Source organism: Zea mays, chromosome 10 (genome assembly GCF_902167145.1).
Source record: "Zea mays cultivar B73 chromosome 10, Zm-B73-REFERENCE-NAM-5.0, whole genome shotgun sequence".
In the NCBI taxonomy this organism is placed as follows: Eukaryota; Viridiplantae; Streptophyta; class Magnoliopsida; order Poales; family Poaceae; genus Zea; species Zea mays.
The window spans coordinates 146,769,721-146,790,591 of record NC_050105.1 but is presented as its reverse complement, the minus strand read 5'-3'; the positions used below and the strand labels follow the sequence as shown (position 1 = coordinate 146,790,591).

Genomic DNA, 20,871 nt, shown 5'->3' with positions numbered 1-20,871 from the left:
CCCTCTGCTCCTCGTGCCCCGCAGTAGAGCAGCCACAGAATTAGGGTTTCACAGATTAGCAGGATGAGACTTGAAGGTTTGTTGCTTTCTCCTTCAGTAAATGTCCACCTAGGGCTTTTCTCAATCTCAAATGCTGCGGAGGCAGGGAAATTTGTTGGCTTCTGTTGTGTTTTTTTGCTGTAAAATTAGAGAATATATTTGGACTGATTTGTTGATTAATGTTGATTAGGATTAGTTATATGCTCAAAATGTTGTTTGCTTATTATGTAGTCTGCTTGTCCTTAGATTGCCTCTTTTGCAACTTTTTGCATGAAGTATTATGCATTGAGAGTGATCTTCTGTTGTCATGTTCATTGCAAAAGTCTCACTTTTGATCCTCAAATTAAATGCTAGAACTCTTGATCATGGCTATATTTTTTGCATATTCTACTCTTAGGAAAATTCATTGTTTGTGCTTCAGGTACCATCTTCAAACTTGGGCTAACCTATGTTTGGTGATTGTAGCAAGCTATTTTGCAGAATGCGCAAAGGTGCAACCTTTATCACCCTCAGTTGTGCGTCTCAATTTGTTTTCACTGCTGTCTTCCTACGTTTTGCTTAGTTGTGCGTCTCAATTGCATTTTAAATCAAAAGTTATTATTATAATGGCGTGAGTGTTATTATTATAATGGCGTGAGTGTCCCGGTCAAAAAAATGGCGTGAGTGTTATGTTGGTCTTACTTTGAAATGTGGTGTATGGCTGTTTGTTTGTTGGATTATTTATTATTTGACCCATCTTTCAGCCTCACTAAGTACATCTGCAAAAGTTACATGATTTGTTTAGATTGATATTTTTATTGGATAATGGAAAATCTATTCAAAGTAATCTGTAAGCTTGACTGTGAAAAACAATTTGGTTGAATGCAAGCATACAAGAATAATTTACACATTTTTGTATTGTGCCAGTTTGCAGATGTACTTAGTGAGGCTGGTGCACCTTGTGGGCTGCTACAAAGTTAAGATATAGTTTTTTTCAGTCCTAATACATGTTATCGTCATGTTCATTTTGCACTTAAAAATGATATTAATTAAACCAAAGCATGGATAGTAGAAGTTGTTTTTCTTGTTTTACCATGTTCCTATTACTAATTGGGTCTTGGTACAGAGCTATATTGCAACTCCTGTGAAAGCCACATTTTGAGAATAACCAGAATTACTACTCAAATAGGTACTTTCTTACCGAGCGCTTTATTTTTCCCTTCCCTGTACCTTCTGAACCACAACCGATAATTACCCTCAGTAAGACACAACTGTTTAAGGAACAAAGGCATAAAACACACACAAAAAAGGCACAATAAAGCATGAGATAAAACACAGACAGCTGAGTGGCGTGAATTAAAGCACTGGCAGAGACTACAACACCGAATCTTGTGTGGTACTCACATGGAACACAAATACAAATCATCATGTGAATTTTGAGAAGGTTCATAGCATGTTGGCCATGCAAGTCGATGGTTACTGTGTTCGTTATATGCTTATTTCTGCAAACAGAAGATTAGATCTCAGAAGTCAGAACCAAATTACCAAAAGTATTTGAATGAGCAACTATTACCTGGCTTCAAATATATTCCTGCTGGCCTTCTCGTCTTCTATGCGACCCAGTTCTCGATAATGTTTCCCCTAAAACAAAGAGAAAGTAAATTATTGGTATGATGCACAACAGCACAAGCAGTATTAACTCCTGACTTGGGGGGTAACTGACACTCAACCGCCTAAGTGCAGACAATTGTTAGTTTTGTTCTGTGATTGGGTTAATGCTGGCAGGAGCATTCCAGTATGAACAAAAACCATAATTCGGTGAGTTGACACCGAAATAGGAATTCTAAACTATATGCATCAGGTCACATATTTGGGAGAAAATGCCCGCATTGCTAGGTTTTGTTCTGTAGGAATACAGCATCAGTAGACCATCCTGCATACACCAAGTATGTACTCTTGGATGATAGTGTTACTGCTAACAGGAGCATTCGAGTATGGACCCTTATTATGGGTAAAAGCATATGATGTGCTAGCTTTTTCTGCATAGCATTAGCACATCAGCCCCATCTACCATTTAACATGGAAGATCAAGAACTTCATTTTTCTGTTTTTTAAATGTCATAGACAACTTAGCCTTTGCTTATCACAGTTCAAATTCTCACCTCCTCAGCAAGGTAAGAAGCATATGACCTGTCATCCTTCGAATATGCAAAGGCAGCCTGCCAGGGAGAAATGAGACAATAAAAACACCAAAAAAAGAAAATTCTATGATCAAATTGGCTACAGAAAAACTCGCCAAAAAAAGACATACTTTCTAATAGTATTCTTTCATTTTATCGTAATGCCTTGCAGCAACACCACGGAGCTCACGATAGCCATCCCCTTAACATAAAGCAATAATAGTTGCATCAACAATAAAAAAATGTAATAGCAAATGGGTGAGCGAGAAGGATACATGTAACTGCAAACAAAAACTATAAAAAATTGTTTCAGTGTTAGGACACTGATTACCTAAAAGAAGAAAAAAGTTGTGTAGGCAGTCAAAAACTGTTTATATGATAATACAGACATAATGTCTCCCCCAAGTATTCTTTAGTGCTTGCTGCACAATGTTTTTTGTCGCGATTGGTTCACCATTTATTATGTACACATTGTTGCAGGTCTATCAGTAGATCCAATTAGTATATGTAATAAAATGACAGTGCGCTGGAGCCACTTTATCTCAGAATACCATCTGATCGGTGTCAACTACTAAAGGAGGATTAGATTAATGCAACTGTTGATTTGAGTGACATCTCTGAGTCATTTGATAGGTGCTCATATTTTCTAAGGTACACGTACATTCTGCTTTCTCATTTGAGGCTGCTCAGCAACAGAACATACGACTTTAGGAGTTCATAGCTTCCATCCAAATGGAGAGAACAGATGTGATAAAAGAGGTGTGTTCTGCTCTCTTCTTTAAAACACTAGAGCTTTGAATGTAGAATCAAATGAATCTGTATTTTGTTCCTGGTAGATCAGGCATTTTCTTATTTCTTTCCAGAGAGAGATAATTGAACAGATATTAGAAGAATATGGCGGAAGCTACTCAGGCATTTATATTTAACTTTATTGTGTATGTTATAGCGCTAATCAAATAGAACAGGGTGGTTCATTAGCAGTGCAATATGTGATTTCCTCCTCATGTTTCTTTTCTCTCTCTGCACCTTCGTACCATTAGAGGATGTATGAGCAACCATGGTTTATATTATAAATTCAGTGTGAAGAAGGTGCATTCTACATGTTTCTATAAAGAAAAATCTACGTTCAGCAGTCAATAATCTTTTCTTCCTTACATATGTATGTGTTGTTGGCGTTGCATGCACTCCTATGGGTGGTTTCCATGGTGCCTTGTCTTAGCCGCAACAAAACTTGGCTCTAGCAATTGAAGGTGACATCCAAATAATCATTTTTCTCTGAGCTACGAACAATGATTTTCTATTTTGCCCCAATAATAGCACTGACATTATCATGGTTGGGGTATGATAGGATTGGTTCCAAAGTATGATAGGATGGAACCACTTCGTTCCTAATTTATTGTTATTTGGATTGGTTAAAACAGAGTGACTTAAAAAAATTATGTTCAACTCGGACGGAGCCGCTCCATCCTAACTGGTTTCGGAACCAAACTGAGGCAAGCTTTTGTATTTAGACAACTATGTCGCTTTTGACAATTCTTTATGGATGATATAATTATAAGCAACTTATTTACTATAACACATATGTACATAAGTTATCGTGTTATTATACGGTTCCGTTGCAACGCACGGGCACTAACCTAGTACAAATATTAAGTAATTAGTATCAGTTGAAAACATCAACTGGTATTGATGTACCTCAAGCTAGTTCCAAGAGGCGAGAGGTATTTAGTATCAATTCTAGCAAAGAAATAGCATTAAAGGTTTTTTTGTTCTCACCTAGAAGTTTCAGTTACGTCAAAATGTATTTAGTATCAGTTTTTTTAAAACAGTATTGAAGGTTTTTCTAAAGATTTTAGTACCAGTTCTTTGTAAGAACCGATACTAAAATGCCTCCCTATAACTTCATTTTTCACATAGAACTTTCAGTCCTCGCCCAAAAGTATTTAGTTATGTTCTTTATAAGAATAGGTACTTCATTGTCTACCTGTAACTTCAGCCTTCTCTAGGCCTTTCTCATTCATGAGCCCATCAAGCCCCCTCTCACCGCACCACCACTTTGTCCGAGGACCCCTTGCCATCGCCATCACAACAGTGATGCCTCGTTCCCCTATTGAGCACATTAGAAACCAAATCTTTGTTATACAATATTCTTGTGTATTCAGCTAGTGACATTATTATTGTATACCTTTGCTATAGAGTTACATTCCCTACACACAATTGCAAGCTTGATATATAGAAAATGATGTTTGTTCATGTTTTTTCCTTTTTCTTGTGGTCAACAACGCGTACATGGTTTAGGATTTAAGGTCGCGGCTCAAAGTATTTGGGTTTAGTGTTATTTTAACAAGGACATCCATTATTTTTAAGCTTAACATCGATCCCTATTATTTGGTTTTATATATTTTTCATAGAAATCATGCTAAGATGGATCACTGTGAAATGAAGGAGAAGTTGAATCATGAATTGGCCCTTAGAAAGGAAATAATATGATACATCCAACTAGCCCTTAGGGCTGATGTATTATGGGCGATGTTCCATTAAACTAGCCCTTATAGTTATGAGTGATGTTCCACTTGAATACTTTTTATTTCCTATACTAAGGGCTAGTTTGCGGCTAAGGGATGTCACCATACCAACTTGCCCCCTCGCCATTAGCTATATTGACGAGGTGAAGCCCACACCAATTTTCCTCCTTGTCATTATCGTCACTATCGCCAACATCAAGGTAAAGGTGGCTCATGAACTAGCACTTAGGAAGGCAATGAATAGGTGCGTCAACATCTTAGGGCTATGAATGATGTTATCGTAAAGTAGCCCTTAGAGTTATGCACGATGTTCCAATAAAATTAGGGTTATGGCTAACTCCAAAAGGTAGCCTACTAACATAACACTCGTGTGAGGCTAAGGTTCATCACAACACAATGGTACATGTGTTTCCCTCTCAATCCCCTTCTCAACTTGTCTATAGGACCGAATATACACTGGCTTTGTAATTTGAGCACCTTCCTAGTAGATATAGATGGACACATGACACGACACGACACTAGTCCAGCCCAAGTAAGATGGAGCATGGCACAATGGGTCACACCGCTATCAGACATGACAGTGCTATCATATCGTGTCACCTTGTCTAGGTCATGACCCAAACACGACACTCTTGGGCAGTAGTCGTGTTATGCTGGCACAATGGGCACGATAGCCCATTGGGTTGGTGCTATGCTAGAGTTGATGTGCCAATCCGCTAGGGATGCTGTGCTATGCCATGGCCAGTGGGGTTGTTGCGTCTTGGCGTCGACGTCGACACCATTATGTGTCACCATCGATGCTAGAAGTGCTACGGTGATGCATCGTCCGGCATTGGGGTTGTTGAGGGATGTTAGGTGAGCTAGTAAAGAGTGAGAGGAGGGAGATGGAAGGCGCTACCATGAGAGAGGCGAAATGACGATCGATCGTGGGAGAAAGGAGCAACGAGCGAGAAGAAGTTGTGGAGGGAGTTCGAGCGGTGGGCTACTATCTAGGTGGGAGCGATGGTCTGGTATTAGGAAGAAACTCAAAGGTTGAGGAGTTCATCATATAGATAGGGCTTCTAAATTCAACGCTCAGAAAAAAACCCATGGGACATCAAAGAGTCGATAGAGATGGCAGCCTCCATGTTGGCCTATTTATCGCCTTGCCTGGGTCGACACTACGGACCGATGTGGTGGCCAAACACGGGCACAAGATAGGTCGTGTTGTGTCGCATCGGGTGTAGACCTTACTTTTTCGGTCGGTGTCCGTGCTAGCCCAACAGGCCTAGCCCTTTTAGTCAAGTATACTAGCAAGTGTACCATGAAATACTAATTTTACTCTCATTTAGTATTTACTCCCTCCATCTCAAAATATTAGTCATTTTAACTCTTGATTTTTATGTCTATGTTCAAATGGATGATGATAAATAGACATAAATATAAAATAAATACATTAATTATTGTATGAATGAACAAAAAGATAAAACAAATTTAGTTTTAGGACAGAGGAAGTATTGTGGACCTTTAGAATTCTTTTATTAATTGTTAAACTAGTTATAGCTAAGCTCAATCTAAGTTATTAAAACTTGAAGCCTTTTGGGCGCCTCCCCGCATTCGGCGGGCGTTCTGTGGGTCCCAGCGTAAATGAATCTTCGTTAGCCTTCATGTTCCACTCGCGACGCGTCTTTCTGTTCCACTCGCAGTCCGTCGTCTTCCTGTTCCCAATCGCAGCCGCGTGCGGGGTGGGAGCAGGCGGGGCGAGCTGTCATCGCGGCGCCGCTCTTCCTCTCTGGTTACCGCGCGGGGGCCTCCGTGCGTAAGGCAGGCCGAAGGGCCACACCAACTCCGTCGACTGATGTCGTCGTGCGCCATCATCGTCGCATCGAGGTCGGGTGGCGGTGCATCGGTGGCCCTAGATCCGCCGTCGCGTCTGCGTCGAGGCGCGCCGTTGGGGACGCCACACACCGGCGCCCTCTGTTACGGTCGCGCGGTGCGGCACGAGCCGCGACGGGGTGGGAGCGGCCCGATGCAGCAGATCAGTTGGCGCGTCTGCCTCGTGGCACTGCTCCTATTCTCCGGTGAACGCGTCGGACTCCCTGCATCGAATGGGCCTCGCCTCCAAAATGAGCCACCGGAAGTCCCGTTGTGGTTGCTCCCCTTGTTAGAGCTGTTGTGGTTGTTGTAACCAGGACTATCAAAACCATCGTCCTTCCCATCATCCTAGCCAGCCCAGGAGTAACTGCTTTGGTGCGGTTTCGCAGGTTCACCCTTCTTGCCTTGGTCGTCCCAATCGTCCCAAGAACTGGAATTGTTGTTCTTCGATGAAGAATTTTGGGAGGAATTCCAACTGTTGCTGTTGGCCATGTGCTCAAACCTTTGGTAAGGCTCACCGTTCTGCTCGCTGCGTTGCCAATCCTCTCCCCAGCCGCTCAGTATATTCCTCGACCTTTTGTGAGGCCATTGCCATAACTCCTCTCATGATCCCCCAGGTCTTGCTTCCAATCTCTGCAGTTTTATTGGCAACAACACTAACAGTTTCATTCACCTTCCAATCTCTGCATATTGAATACAGTTGCATATTGAAACATGTTTTGCTTAAACAATTCAAACAAGTGGCGCTGGCCTTCTGTAAACAATACAGTTGCATATTGAAACATGTTTTGCTTAAACTATTTTTTAATGCTGCTTAAATAATTTTGTGTAGAGGAAGGTGAATTGGTTGATTTCCAAAAGAACTGTTTGGTTATCTTGGATATTTTTGCCAAATGGCATGGTCATACCTGCTGGTGAGTGTGTATCCTCTCCTCCAGCGAAGAAAATAATTGTTTCCAAACCTCCAATTCAGGGGCACGACCAGAGGCTTTCAGTACCTTTATAGACGCCTGGCAATACCTAGAGAAGTTAATTCAACTGCGTTATAATGTACAAGTACAAGATAGGGAAAGGATTGTGTCATTTGCTTGTTATGAACAGGCCAACAACGTACCTCAAAGAATCAGAAACTTTCCCCACTTCCACAAGCATGTATGCATATATCAGCTTATATGGCTGAAAGGATAGTAGGATATATTGAGAATTACCAAGCACCTTCGCATATTCGTAAACCTCTATCCTCTGTTTGCATTTTGAAGATATTAGTCCAGAGTCCAGACAGTGAATAGCAACAGAAATAAAATAACAAAAAACTATGCATAGTGCTGCCAATGTATCTATATAATAATTGTTTAAGGTGTGCCACATCTAGGACACATTTAACTAGACTGAGCGAAAAGAGGTTTAAGGGCCTGTTTGGATCGCAGGAGCTAAAGTAAAAGTGACTAAAGTTTAGTCACTTAGAAGCTAAATATCTAAATAAAAATAGCTAAAAGTGACTAAATTGATTTTTTTACCATTTTAGTCACTTTTAGCTCTTCCTGTTTGGATCTTTAGCTACTAAGTAGGTAGATAAACTTTAGTCACTTTTGTTTTAGCTCCTAAGGTCCAAACAGCCTCTAAGTAAACATCTACTCCATACACTATATTTTACAGGTAAAACATATAGTATAAAACCTGAATGGCTTCCGGGCTGGCAAATGTTCGAGGACACTTCAAATGGTCTGCACCAATGAGGCATAACCTTGCACTTTCCGAGTATGAATCAATGTTTAGTTCAGCAACTAAATAGCATGAATGGGCAGCTGCAACCTGTATACATTGTGTATAAGGTACTTCACTGCATATATACACAAAAAAGTATGAAACTGAATCTAAAAACAATATGATATAATACAACCCTCATTTTTTTCTTTCCAGAGGCAATCACCAAGATGGGTGATTACTAGAACGTCACCTTTTGTTCTGTTTGCAGTAATAATAGCCAAATTCTCCTCCCAATCATCCAACATATTACGACCAGGCTGACTCAGGAAAAAAACAAATTGCAAAAAAAGTCAGTCCTGTCATCATGACTTCAAGCTTCTTGTTTCAGGACCCAATTATTGGAGGAAGTTTATTGTTGACATACACAACGGGCAATGTTGCACGTCTTCCTACTATAGCTTCTTTTGCTAGAGCACTGCAGGTAATCAAGTTGTCTTTTATTTCATTAGTTAATTTGTTTTCTTGAGAGCTTCATGGTGGGTGTCTTAACCAATTGAAATTTTCTAAACAAGATGTGGTCGATACTCTTAATAATAGAATAATCTAAAAAACCTTTGATGTGATCAGATTTGTGTCGACACGAGTTATAGTAGCCTTTGAGCGAAATGGTTAGGATTGAGATTTATATTAACATGTTTTAAAGTTTTATTAGGTAGGACCTTACAGTGCGTTGAACAACTGCAAGTCTGTACCTTCAATGTACCTTCAACATTTGAATTCCTTCTTTATAAGTCCAGTCCAGTTCTCAGCTTCATGTTTTCAGCGATGTTTAAGAAACCTTTTGCTTACTACATGTTTTGACAGTCTCATAATCTGTCTTTACAGGTCACCGTTGGATCATGGTGCTCCAATTCTATGAGGTGGTAGCGAGCACCTGGTCCTCCGCTTCTGACCATGACTGTGGACCTTCCTCCCTTCTCGTGCTAGCCAACACAGGTTGATCTCTGCTTGTAAATATATGACTGCAGTTCCCACGTGCGGTGGTTGCTTAGCCCACTGGTAGGATCATCTGCTTGTTAGACTTTCAAGCCGCAAAATGTGTTGTTTAGTTACTTGGGTAGCCGACGTCCTTTGATCACCAAAACATGTAATAGATTTTGTACTGTCTAGGTCCTCGCCATCAGGCAATCAACATACCATTGCTAAATTCGTACGTCCGAATTTGTCGTTTCTTTTTCGTACTGTACACAATATATTTCATGATGTACTTATGTATATATGCCTGATAAAGCGCCCGATAGGGCGCTGTCTTTTTCTAGTTAACTCAACGGGTAAGGCAAGTCCGTTAGGTAGATGAAAATTGTTCTCTATTTTTTTGCAACATCCAATAGTTTTCCTATATCATGTGTGCACTCTAGAGAGCCAATCTCACTTTTGTGTATTTGGCTGATAAGAAATTGAAAAATATCGAATGATAATATTTAGAGATCTAATTAAAGAAACTCTTGTACGGTACTTGGTCAAAATTTCTATTTGTATCGATAAGGAAGGACAAGCACAAGGCCCACGTACGTATCCCCTACCGGATCACAAGGCCCAAAGCCAATTTCAATAGGATGGGGTAAAATCTCACTTCGATCGGTTTCCTTTTCCCGCTCCGAAAGATGAGTCCTTCGCTTAGGCATGGTGCACACGTACGCACATGCACGTCTTATCTAGTTTGAGTGGGCATATTCTAAAATTAAAGAAGTCATCATCAATGGCACGTCATCTACCATTTATGATACTGAGCAAGAAAAATACAAGCGTGCATCTTTACACACTTGGGCCTATTTTGGATACTTTGGGATTGGAGTGTTTTGGAGGGAGTTTTTAAATCCCCAATTAATCAAATCCTCTCTCAATACACATCTCAATCCGTTTCAATCTTACACATTCCTATCCTAGAGTACCTAAACTATGCCTTAATAATATGCTCAAATCCAGATGAACTAAATGTAACGAGCAGCTAAGTTCAAGAATGTAAGGGCTCTTTTGGAATAGAGGATTTTTCCTGTTTCCTGCGTTTTTTTTCCTGTGAAAATGAATTGATTCCTGTAGAATTCAGGTGTGATTCCTTTGAAATTTCTGCATTCCAAAAAAATCCTTGAATATATTGGTCAAACCATTACTGTTTATTGTTTACTTGAAGATAGCAAGATACAGCATGTACGTAAACTCGGAATCACAATGGTAACGCCAAAAGAAACAAACGAAAAAGAAAAAAAAATACCGGGTTCAATTACAATCATAGAGGAGAAATCAATCAATAACACTGCACACGCATTATGCGCTTTTTTGTGTGTGGAAAGAACAGCTTCCTTTGACGAAAAATAACAAATAAAAAAAAAGCTTGGAATTTGCTGGAACGCCACAGCAATCTCGTGCAGCTTGTCTGGCAGTATTAGCAATCAATTGGCCCCAGCCACGGATCCTCCGCCCACAACGGGGTCTCTCGACCTGATCTCAACGGGCTGCGTGCAAAACCACGAACACATACACGTCAGTAACAATATACTAAACATAATCAACAACAAATAAAGCCACAGGCGATTCAGGAGCAGCAGGAAGGACCTGGAGGCTTGCTAACTTGGTTGCCTCCGGCACGTCCTGCTTGTCTCCGCCACAGCCGCGGCAGCCGGTGACGCGGTCGACGAGGCCGAGGAACATGTCCTTGAGCTGAGCGACGAAGCTCGCCATCGCCATCGCCATCAAGCGTGCGTACGGGCAGCTGCTCGCTGTGGTGCTAACTGCTATGTATCCTGCTGCGCTGCCTACTATTGCTCACTACTGTGTATTGCTTGGCTCGGCGAGTGCGGGTGCCGGAGCCGATCGCCGGGCGCGCCATTTATACACGCCATGACCATGGCCATGGCCATGGCAACTCACCAAACACGTCGGGGTTTGCTGGACGCGGGCCATGACAGAGCAGAGCGTACTCATCCTGCCTCGCCTTTCGGATTTCAGAGGAGCGTTTAGTTTTAGCCTAGCTAGCTCGCACGCATGTCACGCTTCCGATCGAGCGATCGCGCCGCGCCCATCCCGTGGCAGCATGATTACTCTCTTGACCGCGGGTTGGCTGCACCGCCACTAGATCTTATTTTAATTTTCTTTTTTCTTTTACTTTTTTTAAGAAGAAGAAGAATAAGAAAAAGAGCATGTAACGTTGATCACATTGGTGATTTGGTAAAGCAGTGAGCCTGTTGGACCCGAACAATGTTTTTTTTCTTCTTCTTAGATTAGCTAGGTAATTCTCAAGACGAGCACCTTCGAAAACTGAGTTAACAAATTTTTCGAGATGAGATTATTGATGAAATCATCGTAGACTTCTCACTCATGTAGTCCTGTAACTGTAACCATTAGCTACAAACTCTTGCCCATCCGAACAACGTGAAATGTATTGTGCTTTTTTGGCGCAATGTTTTAATATGAATAACATGGGCCTAACTAGACCCAACCCAACTACTTACACGGGCCCACAGCCCAGCACGACCCAACTCCGCTCTTTGAGGTCTCAAATCCATCTTCTTTGATGTATTGTCTATCACGTCGTTCCTTGATAATCCTTTCGTGAACGGATTTGCTAGATTTTTAGATGTATTCACATAATCAATAGCTATTACTTCAGGGTTTCTCAATTTCTAGGTGGACTTCAATCATCTTTTCACTTGTCTTGAGGACTTCATCTTATCCTTTGAACTTGTCGCTTTTATGATAAATGTTTGGTTATCGCAATTCATAAGGATCGTTGTAATTGGTTTTTCCACAATTGGTAAATCCATCAAGATCTCTATGAGTTATTCGACCTCAACAATAGTTGTATATAGTGCAACAAGTTCTGCTTCCATGGTTGAAGTTGTCAATATGGTCTATTTGAAAGACCTATATAAAATAGCACCTCCTCCATGAGTGAAGATATATCCATTTGTTGTCTTTATCTCATCAACATCGGATATCTAGTTAGATCAACTATATCCCTCAAATACCTTAGGATACCTAATATAGTGAAGCCCATATCTCATTGTACCACTCAAGTAGTGCATAACTCTCTCAAACGCGCGCCAATGATCATCTCCTAAATTAGTAGTAAACCAACTCAATTTGCTAACTGCAAAGGAGATAACAAGTCTAGTAGCACCATCTAAGTACATGAGTGAACCAATTATCTTAGAATGTCTTAGTTGGTCTTTTTCTAGCCCTTTGTTCTTTCAAAGAATTAAACTAGGATCATAAGAAGTTGGAGAAGGCTTGTTGTCCTTTTAGCCAAAAATGTCTCAAACATTCTAAACATAATGGGATTCCATAAGAGTAATCATATCCTCAATTTTTATTAGCTTGATGTTCAAAATAACATCAACCTCGCTAAAATCTTTCATGTCAAAGCTCTAGATAGAAAAGGTTTCACCTTGATGACATCAATGGTCCAAAAATTAATATGGCATCAACATGTAAGCACATAATTACTCCACTACCCACCATAGTGGTAGTACACAGGTTTTTAGCTTCATTAATAGCAAATATGTCTATGTCAGAGCATTATCCAATTTTTGATAGCGATAATACACATATTTGTTAATAGAAGTAGTACACACATTTGTTAGCTTCATTAATTGCTAGTGGACAAAGAAGTATTATTAAGTATAGATTGCTACACTGGTTACCAACTATATTGTACCCAACAGTGTGAATTCTGGTGTCCATTGAAGCGATGTATATACATGTCTTTGTGGCAAGTGTGGCTACCACTAAAGCAACTCACCCAAATATTGTGCCATGATCGAAGGTGTGTCTCTACGTATGACTTCAAGACTACAATAGGATTGGGGTCATTGGGCCTTAGCTGATTGGGCTCATGGTCCGGCTGATATATAGACCTCTCTCCTTTCTTGGTTTATAAAGGGGTAGTAGAGTAATTGTTTAGGGGGGGTTTAGATTATAGATCACCTCATATGCTCTGAAGAAGTGCAATGTCTAAATCCAGGCATAAAGGTGAACTAGGGACCAATAGGCTAGAACTCTCATATAAACCAAGTGTGAAGGGAGATCTAGGAGGTCACGTGCTTGTAATATTCTTCACTTTTATGTCTATCAATCTATTAGCCATAAGAGGACGGAAGATTTTATGCACACTATGACTCAAACCTCTCTATACTACACTCATGATGGTACCTAGTTGCGCCTAGGTTCAACATAACGCTCATCTACGTCTCCACTCTTTGTAGTACACCTCATCTCAGTTTTTGGTACCTTCTATACCTCGGTGTGATGCCATGACGACGGCTATGCTTTAGGACCGATGATATAAGTCAGGTGATGGATTGTCACTCACGAGAGATAGGTCGTGGTTATAGTACAACTGCCACCTAGTTTTAGAGATGGATAATAATTGGAGACCGAGCGAAACTATGGACTTGGATTCTAGATAAGGTTGGTTATGGACATAACAATAAAGCAAGGTTTTGGTTGCATTACTCCCGTGTTGATTAAGGATTGTACCATTGGTAGCGATGTGACAAGTTTGAATGTACCAAACATGTAACATGGGACTAAGTTATAGTTGATCGTGAAGCCTGGTATCTTCATATAACAAAGGTGCGCAAACCGTTTATCAGAGTGTTTCGCTGGCCATCTAACTACTATTTTGGGGGAGGGGAATGTCTATGGTAAAACTTAGGCCTTGTTCGGTTACATGGGGGTCGAAGAGGATGGAGAGGGATTAAATCCCTTTCTATTCAATTTTGACTAGCCATGGATTTAATCCCTTTTAATCCACTTCTAACTGAATAAGTCCTTAGGGGAACCCATTTGGGACAAGCCCTCTAGGATGGTTTCCTTGAGGTGGTCGGGTCATTTTGGGCCTTGGTTGTACGTTGAGAACAATGGCCATGTACACTCTTTTGAGGAGTACATGTGTGTTCATAATTGTCAACTAAATGTACATCGTTGCAACCACCACTCTCCTTGATATGGATGCCACTTGTCGCACTACTCCTATCATAGTAACAACATGGAACATGGATATGGTGACGAAGCTTTTGCCACAAGATAAAATATGCTCTGATTGTTTGCCACAAGGTTGAAAGTAATACATGGTTAGTTAATGAATCTAACATGGCTGCGAAAATGTTTGAACATAAGGATGCACAAATAGTAAGTTTCTCTGCAAAAACAAAACTAAATAGCTAGCCAAATAGCCTTAGCACATCCTTGAGAGTTGGGAGACTACCACCATCTAGTCGGGTAAGTCTTGTTGTATATATTGTGTACTCTGATTTTTATTTCCTTATGTTGTAGCTTGATGGTAGATGTCAGAGCTAACTGTTGTTAAGTAAGACTTCTTACCATTATGATCATAGAATCTTATTCTTTACATCTCTGTCCCTACTTTAGTGTTCAAAGATGTTTAGTTTTTGTTGCTTTTGTGTGAAATAATTTATCTTTCATTATTTGCTCAAACTTGCTCTGTAAGTATTTTGATTTTATAATTATGTGATGTATGAAATGTTTATGATTGTTGAAAACTTTATTTACCTATTTATTCATTATCCTGATAGAAACGTGGATTTTCGAATTCTCTTTTTTTATGTGCTCCACAGACTACTAAAATTAACTTAGTCTATGATATCATTAGGCATCCAAATAAATTTGAGATTATATTAAATTAAATGGTTCCGCGACACTAACTAAAATCTGGATGCCAAAAATCTGGCTGGGCCAAATTCACCTAGCCAATCACATTATTGAGGCTTTGCACATCATACAATAGATCATGTATATGGTCGTGTAAAATATTATTTTATACTGTAGATAGTTAAATTTGTATAGTAAAGTTTAAAATAAAGATAGGATAGGGGATGAGCTAGAATAGTGGCTGAAAATAACCTTAGCATGTTTAGACGGTCCATTGTTTACTTTCTCGCCGGGAAATTCGCTACAGTAAAAATAAAATGGTGAACAATGCATCCATCACGCCTGAAGCCCTGATATCAGACCCCTTTAGTCCAGAAAATCTGTGCCTGCGCCACTGCGAGGAGAGTGTGGTCACCACGTCGACACGATTCGCCATCAGGCGCCCGCGCGTGAGGTAGCCACGGGCGCTCATGTACGGAGTACCAGTCCCCACGTCCCGTCGCAGGCCATGCCATACAGAAGCGAAGCTGCTGCATCTGGTGTCAGTGACGAGGGAGATAAGGGTTGCGGATAGAACGCTGCGGCCGCAGCCAATCACAGGCCAGAGCACATCACACTCCGCTACGCTCTCATCCTCCGGCTCATCTCCTTTCTCCTCCCCGATGCCACCGAGTCCACCGCCACCACGCCCAACACGCGTCATAAAAAATGGGTACGCATCAATAAAGAGGAGCTTGGGAAGTTGCCAAGGCCTCCGATTTCGCTAATGCGACGGTGAAATCCCGCACCTACCTCCTTCCTCTCTCTCCGAGGACCCTCGCACCAAGAACTGAGCGGGAAGAGAGGTAGAGAGGCAAGCGCACGAGAGTTTCTGCTCCTCTCTCGCCTCGCCTCCGTCTCCTTTCCTCTCTGGTTCTCTCTCTGCGATTCTCGTCGCATTGGTTCCGTTCCCTCACGAAAGGCGGTAGCTTTCTGTCTTCCCTGATCTATCTAGATAATGGCGACCACGACGTCAGCGACCACCGCCGCCGCAGCAGCCGCCACCACCGCCAAGCCGCGGGGGTCGTCGTCGGCCCTCTGCCAGAGGGTGGCCGGCGGCGGCAGGCGGCGCTCCGGGGTGGTGCGGTGCGACGCCGCCGGCGTGGAGGCCCAGGCGCAGGCCGTGGCAAAGGCTGCCAGCGTCGCCGCCCTCGAGCAGTTCAAGATATCCGCCGACCGTGAGTCCCTTGCCCCTCGCCTCTGGAAATCCGCCGCCGTTGTTGCCTCCCTGTAAGCTGTAACCCTGGGACGCGGGGGATTGTGCTTTGCCGGTCTGGTGTGTGCGCGATTTGAGGAACCTTTTGTCGAGGTCACTGCTGCAGTTGGGATTAGTTTTGTTTTGGTACGGGCCAAAACATGTGGGTGGTTTGCGGAAGAGTAAGGAATAGGTGTGAACTTTGCATTGCCCTGTTGAAATTTTGCCTTAAACCAAGCGTTTTAACTTTCATGTTATTGCTTATTCACTTAAAATTTGGACAGACTAATTGGTTGGTTCCTGAGTAAGATTAGTATGTGGAGGAGGACACCAACAGGTGACATGGCATCAGAGAAGAATTATTATTGGTCGTGGGGATGAGGAAACTTCTTGGTTCCGCAATTAAAACATTGATTAGTTTTCTGAACTGAGTGGGGCATACGATAGGGAGTAGCAAGTTACATTTTGGGGATTTGTTGAAGTGTTTAATTGGCTGTGGTTGTGGAGATATAAGTTTCAGAGACTTGTGGAGCTTTTGTTTGTATGTGTATGTTCGTTGGTTTAAAATTAAACGGTTGTATTTATCTATATACACCAAAACAACATTTTGTAAGAAGCCAAATGATAGTGTATGCATACAGAACCGTTAGTCCTTTAGGAAGGATAAATCTAATTTGACAAAGATGCGAAATAATTATATTCATGTACAATTTGACAAAGGATAAATCATATTGTTCGCTTTGGCATCGGCTATTGGCCAAACATTTTGCACGATTTTTTTTTTTGGGAATATCTTGTTCAGTCATACTCATCTAGTGTATCTCCCCTTAGAATTTTCTTTGATAAACTTATCCAATCGAATTGTATCCAGTTTCTTACAAAATTGTCTCTGTGCAAGTGTGCATGTTTGACAATGTTTTGACTATTATATTCTCTACCAGGGTACATGAAGGAAAGGAGTACCATAGCTGTGATAGGCCTCAGTGTACACACAGCACCAGTGGAGATGCGTGAAAAACTTGCTGTTGCAGAGGAACTGTGGCCCCGTGCTATTCAAGAACTCACTAGCCTGAACCATATTGAAGAGGCTGCTGTTCTTAGTACCTGTAATAGAATGGAAATTTATGTGGTGGCGCTATCATGGAACCGTGGTATCAGAGAAGTAGTGGACTGGATGTCGAAGGTGAGTACTGTTTGATCAACCTTCTCTGTTCAGTCTGTGGTAGTCTTTTTGCCCAGCTTTTTGGTTGCTCAAAGACGCAGTTTAGGAAAGGTTCCCTAATGTGTGTATTTTTTGTGATTTTGCAGAAAAGTGGTATTCCCGCTTCCGAGCTTAGGGAGCACCTGTTCATCTTGCGAAGCAGTGATGCCACACGCCATCTGTTTGAGGTGTCAGCTGGCCTTGACTCTTTGGTTCTCGGTGAAGGACAAATCCTTGCTCAGGTTAAACAAGTTGTGAGGAGTGGACAGAACAGTGGAGGCTTGGGAAAGAACATCGATAGGATGTTCAAGGATGCAATCACTGCTGGAAAGCGTGTCCGCAGCGAGACCAACATATCATCTGGTGCTGTTTCTGTCAGTTCAGCGGCGGTTGAACTGGCCCTGATGAAGCTTCCGAAGTCTGAAGCACTGTCAGCTAGGATGCTTCTGATTGGTGCTGGTAAAATGGGAAAGCTAGTGATCAAACATCTGGTTGCCAAAGGATGCAAGAAGGTTGTTGTGGTGAACCGCTCCGTGGAAAGGGTGGATGCTATTCGTGAGGAGATGAAAGATATAGAGATCGTGTACAGGCCTCTCTCAGACATGTATCAAGCTGCTGCTGAAGCTGATGTCGTGTTCACCAGCACCGCATCTGAAACTTCATTGTTCGCAAAAGAACACGCAGAGGCACTCCCCCCTGTCTCTGATACTATGGGAGGTGTTCGCCTGTTTGTCGACATATCTGTCCCCAGGAATGTCAGCGCATGTGTGTCTGAAGTTGGCGCTGCACGAGTGTACAATGTCGACGACTTGAAAGAGGTGGTGGAAGCCAACAAGGAGGACCGGCTCAGGAAAGCAATGGAGGCGCAGACAATCATCACCGAAGAACTGAGACGGTTCGAGGCATGGAGGGACTCGCTGGAGACCGTTCCGACCATCAAGAAGCTGAGGTCGTACGCGGACAGGATCAGGGCCTCGGAGCTCGAGAAGTGCCTGCAGAAAGTAGGTGAGGACGCCCTCACCAAGAAGATGAGGAGAGCCATCGAGGAGCTGAGCACCGGCATCGTTAACAAGCTCCTCCATGGCCCGCTGCAGCACCTGAGGTGCGACGGCAGCGACAGCCGCACCCTTGACGAGACGCTCGAGAACATGCACGCCCTCAACCGGATGTTCAGCCTCGACATGGAGAAGGCGATCATCGAGCAGAAGATCAAGGCCAAGGTGGAGAAGACACAAAACTGAGGCCAGGAAGCAATTTTTCTACCACCATTATCTATATATATAGCGTCTCCAATCTCATTCCATTTTTTTATCCTTTCACTCAGTGAGCCCTTCCCCTGCTCACTGTGATCGTTAACTGTGTCTGTGAATTAGAGCCATGGCAGCGTGTTGTCAATAACAGCAATGTGTCCCAATTCCCCACAGAAGAAAGACTATATTTATATGCATTTATTGGAGCAAATAGTTTACTTATTTATTATGGTGGTAGACTAATCTAAATTTTAATTTTCTACGTTTGTTTCTTATGTTAGATGTTCCCGAAAATATTTTTCAGCTGCTTTGGAAAATTTAATTTAATGAAACATTACTATCTTGTTGAAAACCTTTAAAAAATATAGAGTGGGAAATTTAAATACCCTTAGGGATTCCAAAAATTGAGTGGGAAATTAGCTCAATCCCCGAGAATTCTGGAGGGGATTTAAGATCCTATTTGGCAGAGCTTTACTTTAACAATTTCAGATCTATTTCAGCTCCTTCTATCCAAACAGGTCTAGCTCCACGAGCTCTAGTTTTTAAAAAACTGAAATTAGAGGTCAATTTCATTAAAATTTTCCAAACTTATCAAAGGCTGCTTAAAAACATACCTCCTCATGAAGTTGCACAAAAATTAATCACCATGTCATTACCTCCTCATGAAGTTGCACAAAAATTAATCACCATATCATTGGTTATATGACGTACTGATTCATGTCTCTTTCTTCACCCGCTAATTATCATAGATAATTAAGAAAAGTCGAACAAATTAATTATTTTACATAAGCTAGAGTCTATATGCAAATGAAACACTATTAAATCATATCTTATCAATCTGTTGAATCTGTTTTATGGTGAAGCTGAAAAACTTTTGAAACGAAGCCCTCCCAAACAGTCTAATTTTTGCAAACTAGCACTGAATAAACAAAAAAAAACCACATGTTGAGAGGACAAAAGCCAGAGATTAGATATAGAGATATAGAGATTAAAAAGCATACCGCCCTCTCCAGTGCTGTAGAGATTTTGCGTTTGAACTGCAAATCTGCCATCTCTATCTCTAATGAGAATATCTCTAGTTGGAGTCTGTCTCGACATGTCGTTGGTAGAGAACTGATCGTATACAAATCTCAACAAAGCTCCGACGTCCAGAAGCTCCCGGTGTCTAGAGCGGAGCGGACACGGCAACAGAGGCAATGGATGAGCACGGGGAAAAGGAAGAGAACAAGTCTCAAGATTCGGCTTTGGCGGCGGAGCAGCGCGAGGAGACGGCGGCGGCGGAGGGAGAGGACACGTCTGAGGAATCCACGGACCAGCGCGAGGACGGGCACGGGTATAAAGCGGACGAATCGGCGGGCCTGCTGCCCGAGGACGACGTGGGCTCTGGAGAAGCCTCGGCGGCGCCACACTTCGGGCACCCGTGCTCGTTGTTGCGCGCCTGCGCCGGATTCCTGGGCCTGCACGGCTGCGGCGGCGATCAGAAGCCGGCGGCGGCTGCCGTTGCTGCATCTGCAGCTGAAGCCGCCACGGCGGCGGCGGCGAGCTCGTCCCAGGATGAAGAAGACGGCGGCGTCGACATGGCGAAGGCTAACGTAAGTGGTTGATCGCCGCTTGATTTCGCCAAAAGCTGGTCTGCCGTCTGCCCATTGGTAACCGGCCGATGGATGTTCACTGACTGACTCAAGTGAAATGAAAATGCGCCGCCGCAGGGTTTCTACATGCATGAGGTGATCACCCGCGTATGGGCGGTCGCGGTGAGGAGGCCGCGGCCGCGGCCGCCGGATCACGCGAGAGAAGGGAGCGGTGGCAATGGAGGCGTACACCACTAGGAGTAGACTCGCCGCGCATGGTTGTCTACCTTGGCTCGCTCATAGCCTCCGCCTACATAAATATTTTGCCCGTCAGAGATCTGCGGCCGTCTACTGTCTACATGCACCTTTAAATAAATCCATGGCTATGAAGCATGAATGTCTGATGTAATTCATGTAGGCTTCTCCGATGCGGACTTCAAATAAGACAAAGTAGTTGTTTCTGATGTTTGAGACGTTAATTAAGCTGCAGCACCCAAGGGCTTACGCTTGCGTTGATGCATGAAGGGCATGTTCTGATTTATGGCACCACACTTCACAGTGACGATGAGTTATGCGAGTCAGCCAGTCAGGTCTTCATGGCGCCTCTTTTTCTTTTTTGGGTGTGTGTGTGTGCGTGGGTGGTGGGGGTGTGTGTTTGTGTG

General features: G+C 42.5%; 2 protein-coding genes and 4 long non-coding RNA genes across 7 annotated transcripts; 3 read left to right on the top strand and 3 right to left on the bottom strand.

Moving 5' to 3' along the window:
• Positions 1–1,440: 1,440 nt before the first annotated feature.
• LOC103642105 (uncharacterized) lies at positions 1,441–2,480 on the bottom strand. The gene is made up of 4 exons (XR_560655.3): positions 2,330–2,480; positions 2,181–2,237; positions 1,592–1,659; positions 1,441–1,520 (listed from the first exon to the last, which is right to left on the bottom strand). It is a non-coding gene; the product is annotated as an uncharacterized lncRNA (long non-coding RNA).
• Positions 2,481–6,422: 3,942 nt separating this feature from the next.
• Positions 6,423–8,012, bottom strand: LOC111590291 (uncharacterized). Its single transcript, XR_002749388.1, has 3 exons — positions 7,692–8,012; positions 7,080–7,597; positions 6,423–7,007 (listed from the first exon to the last, which is right to left on the bottom strand). It is a non-coding gene; the product is annotated as an uncharacterized lncRNA (long non-coding RNA).
• On the top strand, positions 7,409–9,521 carry LOC109943033 (uncharacterized). Its single transcript, XR_002265637.2, has 3 exons — positions 7,409–7,491; positions 8,673–8,765; positions 9,170–9,521. It is a non-coding gene; the product is annotated as an uncharacterized lncRNA (long non-coding RNA).
• Positions 9,522–10,437: 916 nt separating this feature from the next.
• LOC103642102 (uncharacterized) lies at positions 10,438–11,404 on the bottom strand. Its single transcript, XR_560652.3, has 2 exons — positions 10,898–11,404; positions 10,438–10,797 (listed from the first exon to the last, which is right to left on the bottom strand). It is a non-coding gene; the product is annotated as an uncharacterized lncRNA (long non-coding RNA).
• A 4,142-nt stretch (positions 11,405–15,546) lies between these two features.
• On the top strand, positions 15,547–18,867 carry LOC100191548 (glutamyl-tRNA reductase-like protein). Of its 2 annotated transcripts, XM_008663098.2 has the most exons (4): positions 15,547–15,727; positions 15,948–16,170; positions 17,129–17,370; positions 17,496–18,867. In XM_008663098.2, exons 2-4 carry the CDS (start codon positions 15,951–15,953, stop codon positions 18,627–18,629), a joined length of 1,596 nt encoding a protein of 531 aa, XP_008661320.1. In that variant the 5' UTR covers positions 15,547–15,727; positions 15,948–15,950; the 3' UTR covers positions 18,630–18,867. The 2 variants fall into 2 exon arrangements, with proteins under 2 accessions (XP_008661320.1, NP_001130450.1); NM_001136978.1 differs by having other exon boundaries at positions 15,698–16,170; positions 17,496–18,834.
• A 36-nt stretch (positions 18,868–18,903) lies between these two features.
• Positions 18,904–20,673, top strand: LOC103642103 (uncharacterized). The gene is made up of 2 exons (XM_008665420.2): positions 18,904–20,230; positions 20,348–20,673. Exons 1-2 carry the CDS (start codon positions 19,835–19,837, stop codon positions 20,465–20,467), a joined length of 516 nt encoding a protein of 171 aa, XP_008663642.1. The 5' UTR covers positions 18,904–19,834; the 3' UTR covers positions 20,468–20,673.
• Positions 20,674–20,871: the final 198 nt, after the last annotated feature.